The following is a 7,026-nucleotide window of genomic DNA, read 5'->3' on the forward strand; positions in this document are numbered from 1 at the left end:
GTCTGGAAGGTACTGTACATTATGATTGTTTTATCACAATATTTATTAAGTGTACTGTATGTGGAGCAAATTGGTAAACATAAAAGTGTTTGTGTGCATTTGTGTTTGTAAGAATTGTATTTTTATTTTGCACGCACATACACGTACAAACACACGTATGCACACACAAACACACAAACAAACCTCATCGAAAAGAAAATAACGTAATAGAAAAAATGTCTCTGAAGGAAATAAAAGGGAGGAGGAGGTAGTGGTACCACCCGGTAAAGAAGCTTTCTTGAATTAGCACTTCCTCTCTTCCCAGCGTAAATAAAATCTTAAATCCTGTGTTTTATCCGTAATCCGACTTGGTCTTCTACCAACCAGCCCCCTTATTCACAATGTAAGGCCCTGACCCACGATGCACAGGTCCGGGTGCGAAACAGAGTGGGCATTCCCTCTGTAATCTGATTTGTTGTCGCACGACTCGTCATCTCTGCTTGGCTCATCCTCCAGCCTATGGAAGTAAAGCGAAGAAGTGGTTTGAGGATTAGAGAAATGGGACAGGTGTGACAGCAACTAGTTAGCACCGGCTCAAAGAAGCTACTGTGAGTCATAGAGAGGTAATGCATAAGTTATTAGCTAGTTTTGCCCACTATAATCTACATGGAGACAAATAGATGATTTCCCAGTGGCAAGATCAGAATAAAAAACACAAAAATACAGTAAATTACATTGTAATTAAAAATGGCACGGTCAGGGTACTTGATTTATTTTGTAATGCAATTTTATATTTAGCATCAGTTTTGTATCTGCTGTGATCTGCTTACGGCTCTTCCATTTTTAATACAAAGCTCCCATCTCTCCTCTCCTTGACCTTATTTCACCCTGCCCTCTCACCCTCTCTTTATCTTTCAAGCAACCATTTTTTTTACAACTTCAAGCCTTACAGAAAACACTGCACTTGGGGGTTATTTTTATAATGTTTTGATATTCCAATAGTTGAGGATTTACGTGACCTGAAGTATTTTTCGACTGTCTTGTAATTTTGATGCCCATTGGTCATTGAACTCAAGTGACAATAATGGTTATGTATAATCTTCAAACAATATTTATTCTCATAGCTCAACGAAACCAGTAGGAGTCAAGAAAATGAAATAATGATGTGCTCATAGTGTGTTAATCCATTAAATTAGCCCTCTATTATTTTCTGAATCAGACTGAATTCACAAAAAGAGTCATGGCTGCACTTTGAAATACCATTGCAATGATTAAAGACTTCCTCTAAGGTTGAAATCTGAAGTGGAAATATTTTAACTTCTTTAACATGCCCACAATTATTAAAGACAACCTTCAGTGATTTTTGAAATTTTCCTGTTGAAAATTGATATCCCAAGTATACAGTAAAGTACACACAATAAAGGGTAAAAAAAAACATGTTTTGAGCAAATCTATTTTTTTTGACAACTGCAAACTTCAAAGAGTAGGGCAGTCAGGGACATGGTCTGACGAGAATTAATGATGTCATCTGCCTTTTTTTTGCCCATTCAGGGACAAAATAAACTTTTTTTTTTACATTTTTGTTTTTACAGGATTTTTGTTACACTTGACATACATTTGATATACTGTACATGGTACTTTTTTTACACAGTTAAATAACAAAGACAAGTGGCATTTGAAAGCCACCCCACCTCCTAGCTCTACATTGGGGCAATGGAAAGCCACCCCACCTCCTAGCCCTACATTGCCTTTTTATGAATTAAATCAGATGTTAAATGAAGTGAAAAGGAGACTGGAGTACGACTTCAACTTCAGAGGTCAAGCATTTACCGTGCCTTTGGAAAGTATTCAGTCACCTTGACCTTTATCACATTTTGTTACGCTACAGCCTTATTCTAAAATGTATGATAAAATAAATAATCTCAGCAATCTACACACAATACCACATAATGACAAAGCGTAAACAGGTTTTAGAAATGTTTGCACATTTATTAAAAATAAAAGTGAAAGTTGAAAGTGCATGTCAGAGCAAAAACCCAGACATGAGGTCGGAGGAATTGTCCGTAGAGCTCCTAGATAGTATTGTGTTGAGGCTTAGATCTGGAGAAGGGTACTAGAAAAATGTCTGCAGCATTGAAGGTCCCCAAGAACACAGTCACCTCCGTCATTCTGAAATGGAAGACGTTTAGAACCACCAAGTCTCCTCCTAGAGCTGGCTGCCCAGCCAAACTGAGCAATCAGGGGAGAAGGGCCATGGTCACTCTGACAGAGTTCCAGAGTTCCTCTGTGGAGATGAGAGAAACTTCCAAAAAGGACAACTATCTCTGCAGTACTTCACCAATCAGGCCTTTATGGTAGAGTGTTCAGACGGAAGACACATCTCAGTAAAAGGCACATGACAGCCCTCTTGGAGTTTGCCAAAAGGAAACTAAAGGACTCTCAGACTATGGGAAACAAGATTCTCTGATCTGATGAAACCAAGATTGAACCTTTTGGCCTCAATGACACCGTCACGTCTGGAGGAAACCTGGCACCATCCCTACGGCGAAGCATGGTGGTGGCAGCATCATGCTGTGGGGACGTTTTTCAGTGGCAGGGATTGAGAGACTAGTCAAGATCGAGGAAAAGATGAACAGATCAAAGTACAGAGAGATCATTGATGAAAACCTGCTACAGAGTGCTCAGGACCTGAGACCAGGGTGAAGGTTCACCTTCCAACAGGACAATGACCCTAAGCACACAGCCAAAACAATGCAGGAGTGGCTTTGGAACAAGTCTCTGAATGTCCTTGAGTGGCCCAGCCAGAGCCCGGACCTGATCGAACATCTTTGAAGAGACCTGAAAATAGCTGTTCATCAACACTCCTCATCCAACCTGACAGAGCTTGAGAGGATCTGTAGAGAGGAAAACCTCCCCAAATACAGGTGTGCCAAGATTGTAGTGTCATACCCAAGAAGACTCGAGGATGTAATCGCTGTCAAAGGTGCTTCAACAAAGTACTGAGTAAAGAGCCTGAAACCTTATGTAAATGTGATATTTCAGTTATGCTAGAAACACATTTCCATTACACACTTGTTTGTAACAGGACAAAAATAAGCAAATTATTGTTTAGAGGATGATAATCACATTATGAAAACAATAAATTATCTTGGTTCATATCGTTTCCTTCTTAGTGATCCTATACTGTGCTACAGTGTTGACTACAAAGACAGTGACAAGAGGCTTTCCCCCTGTAAAAAAATACACATTGCAACATCCCTAATCATGGGCAAGTATTTCATTTGCAAGATAATTAATTAGCATTATCTTGCTTTTTGAAAGAGAGATTTAAACAGAGGGAAAAATTGACACTCACCCTTGTATGCTGATGGCTGGCTCACTCCCACAAGTCTCTGCAAATGAGACAATGGGTGCCCTGGATGGCAGGCTTAGACTGGGCCTCCTGTCCGAGTGGCTGCGTTGGATGAAAAGATTGGGCCCTCGCACAGACATAGGCAGCTTACCACGATTTCCCCAGGAACGCGGGATGACACTAACACTGGAGGCCCAAGCCTGCGGGGGGCAGGGAACGGGGCAAGGCTGGGCCTCAAACAGTGAGGACGAGGCCGGGCAAAAAACTGAGCGAGCGTTACTGATCAACTGAGAGATAGCTGAAGCCCCTGGGCTGGAGTCCTTGCTGCTGTTCTCCCGTTTCCATCTTTGAACCCTTGGGGACGTTGGTGGTGAGGGTGCCTTAAAAGAATGTGTGGAGTCAGAAGAGCTGGAGTTTGGGGTCAATAATCTTCTTGAGGCAGGCGGGCTTGGAAGTCTTCTCTGAAGCGGTGGTTGGGTGGGAAGTTTGCGAATGGCCGGAGGGCTGTTCGTGATTTGGGGCGTAGGCTGCTTTCTGAAGGTGGTAGGACTGGGTAATCTTCGATGCAAGCCACTTGGGGTTGAAGGCGTGGAAGGCAGCATTCGGATTCTAGATACAGGCGGGGTGGCAGGTGGTTGGCTACTGATGGTTGAAGTGGGAGGCACTTTCTCAAAGGGACTGTCATCTCCCTGTCTCCCTCCCGATGCTGCTCGATTGGGAGAGGGTCTTCTGGGCACAGCCTGACCTTTTTCAATAGGAGACACTGAGGAGTGCCGCAAGTGGATAATTTTTCTAGCTTGCTTGTAGAGAGTGGCCACCTCCTCTGTCTCAGGGTTTACCTCCAGCTGGTGCTCATCGTGGCTAATGCTGGAACTAGCAGAGATATCCCGCCTTACAGTCCGGGCAAGAAACATGCTGCTAGACCGCTGGGGCAGGATTCCTCTGCTGGGTAGTACTGACACAGAACGCATGGAGGCATGCATCTTCTGAGATGCCGTAGCCCTCTTGGGAACAGGGGATCGACCTCTACTTGCAATCCCATCATCTACGTCGCTAACTGTGAGGCTCTGTGCACATTCAAAGGAATTGTCCATCAAGACCTCAGGAGGAGGGGGTGGCAGACTTTCTAGGTCCAAATCATATGTCCTACAACTGCTGACCCCACTGCTCATTATGGCTTCAATGTCACCTACTCCAGGCATAACGTGAACACCACACTTTCGAACCCCTTTGAGAGGCCCCAACACTTTGGATGCCTCTTGTTTGGGCTCTTCCACCCCCTGGCTGAAGGTGTCAATCAGCCTTTTGACAGAATTCCTTCCCCGGTACAGTCCTGAGCATGGACGATGTGACAATGGGGGGCTAGGAGGTGGGGTGGCTTTCAGTGGCCCCTTGGTGTTTTTCGTGTCTTTCTTTATCTTTTCCTCCTCAATGTCCTTGCTTGCCCTGTGTTCCCCGGAGTCATGCTTCATAAGCCCTGCATTGTCCTGGATTGGAAGAGTGTTATTGTTCTTCTGCAGGGCGGGGCATAGACGATTGGAAGCTGGGGACGTCGCTGAATCTCCCGGGTTCTGTTTAGTGAGACCTGCCTTGGTATTCCCCTCCGTCCTGCCTTTGCATATCCTCTCTAGCCTCTGACTAAGATCCTTCTGTGTCCTCTCTAGTTCAATCAGTGTTGGATCTTCACCTTTGCTGCGAACGGATTCTGCAGACTGTGAACGGTGCTCTTTAGGAACAGGGGTCTTTTTAAATTCCCTTCGTACAGAGGCTGCTCGTTGGGGCCTTTTTGGTGACCCCCCCTCTGTCCACTGGCACCTGGTCTTGGGGCTGTCTGTTGGTTTAGTTTTGGCACTGTCACGTTGTGAGGGAACAAATCGAATCCGACCACTTATGGCATTTTTCATTTTCAGTGTCACTTCCACATTTTGAGGGTTTTCTATGCGCTTGTGTACCAGGCGACAAGGTTGCTGGTTAGGATCAGATAAGGAGGCGTTAGATCGCTTCCTGCCACCCTGTCCCTCTTCTTCCCCCTCATCATCATCATCCTGCTCCTCACCATCGTCTAAGGAGGCAGATCCTTTATCCATTATGGTGCATACTGAGTCTATGGAGTTTAGGGAGTTGCTGTGGCTCACTTTCTTAATAAACTTTTGCCTTGGTGCCCCTTGCTGGACTGGGCTAGCATTAATGCCAAAAGGACTGTAAGGAGTGGTTCGGTTGGACCCAGTGGACTCACAACTTTCACAACGGAGTCGTCTTTCAGACCCAGGTAGTGACTCGCTTTCAGCCCCAATTCCACTGTCCTCACTGAACAATGCAGAGTCCTCTGGTCCGGGCTTATGAAGTGAGGCAGCCTCAATACGAGTCAGCAACTGCATCAGTCTTGTCTCTGCGGCATGCTTGGCTTTTAATTTATCCTCCAGCAGCTCAGAGACAGAGGTAAAATACTCAGCTGCCTCCTCCAAAGCAGAGTCCCCAATGCCACCCACAGACTGGCCCACATTTCGCATCCTTTGAGTGGTATACTGAAGTAGCTGCTGCAAGAGATCTGGTGGAGGCTCAGCATTCATGGAACCATATTTGAGAGGGGGAGAACTGGATAGGTTTTTCATTGGGCTTGGCCAGGCGAGATACTCCCCATTGTCGTTCAGAAGCCTTTCACCCTCGTCTGCCATTTCCTCCAGCCCTCGGTTGATTTCCTCGTAGCGCATAGCCATGAAGGACACCATTGGCTGCACAGACACCTGGGTCTGGGTTGCTTGGTCCAGTAGCCCCAGTAGAATCTCATATTTGCTGATACTAGGGTTTAAAAAAGCATAAGCAGCCTGGTGGGCTTTCACTAAAGGTTCCGGAAAGTCAACTTTCTGCACCACAAGGGGAGCTTTTTTCTCCTTCTCTTTCTTTTTAGCTGACTTGACTCCTTTACCATTTTTCTTTGGCTTTCGTCCACCCTTTTTGTCAGCCATATCTTGCTTGTCTCCTTGTTTCTCTTTTCCATGTTGCCCTGTCTTATCTGTCTCTTGAGTCCCCACTTTTTTATCCAGAATGACCCCCTCTGGAACCAACTCAGTCAGGAAGGGTCTCTTTTTCTGTGGGGTTGAAGGCGCTTCCTTCTGAACAGATTGGGTCTGCCCAGCCAGTCTCCTTTCCCCATCTCTCCTCTCCCAAGTCTCTCCGTCAGTGTCTCCTGTTCCAGAGGAGGCTCCACTCCCTCCACAATCAGACTGGGACCCCCCTGTGCTCTCTTTGCCCCCTGGTAGTAGTGTCGTGTCCCTCCTAAAGGTGCCATGAGCCACACAATTGTTACCTTTAGATGGGGAGCATCCCATTGCAACTGCTCAATTGACGTTTATATCCTTAGTGAACAAGATCTTGACGAAACTCCCACAAAGGCGAAAGGAAAGAAACCTCTACAAATGAAAGAAAATAATAGCCAAGACCCTTAGCTAGAAGCTGCAGCTGTCATTTTCAAATAGCTCCAATCCCTGACAGAGTCATTGAGTCTGTTAGGTTCTTTATCCTTACAAAAAATACATCAACCATCACAAAACAGCGACAAATGTACAAATCCAATGGACAAATCCATTTCAAGTGTCCCATTTTCTTGCCTATCATAGATAGGCTACAATGACATATCCACATACCTGTTTTCATATTTTTATGTTGATTCCCTTTGCATAACGTCAACATCTCAC

The 7,026-nt window shown here is 45.2% G+C and overlaps 1 protein-coding gene across 1 annotated transcript; it reads right to left on the reverse strand.

Annotated features, from left to right (window-relative positions):
* Positions 1–332: 332 nt before the first annotated feature.
* LOC129844929 (photoreceptor cilium actin regulator-like) lies at positions 333–6,660 on the reverse strand. Its single transcript, XM_055913091.1, has 2 exons — positions 3,335–6,660; positions 333–496 (listed from the first exon to the last, which is right to left on the reverse strand). The coding sequence occupies exons 1-2, from the start codon at positions 6,658–6,660 to the stop codon at positions 376–378; spliced, it is 3,447 nt and encodes a 1,148-aa protein (XP_055769066.1). The 3' UTR covers positions 333–375.
* Positions 6,661–7,026: the final 366 nt, after the last annotated feature.

The sequence above is a fragment of the Salvelinus fontinalis genome, unplaced genomic scaffold (assembly GCF_029448725.1).
Source record: "Salvelinus fontinalis isolate EN_2023a unplaced genomic scaffold, ASM2944872v1 scaffold_0252, whole genome shotgun sequence".
In the NCBI taxonomy this organism is placed as follows: Eukaryota; Metazoa; Chordata; class Actinopteri; order Salmoniformes; family Salmonidae; genus Salvelinus; species Salvelinus fontinalis.

Bases quoted from the DNA above. Each gene is read 5' to 3' on its own strand.
- LOC129844929 (XM_055913091.1), bottom strand. From the start codon at position 6,660: ATGGGATGCTCCCCATCTAAAGGTAACAATTGTGTGGCTCATGGCACC. The intron at 497-3,334 runs GTGAGTGTCAAT...TTACTTCCATAG, and splicing joins CCAGCCATCAGCATACAAGG to GCTGGAGGATGAGCCAAGCA.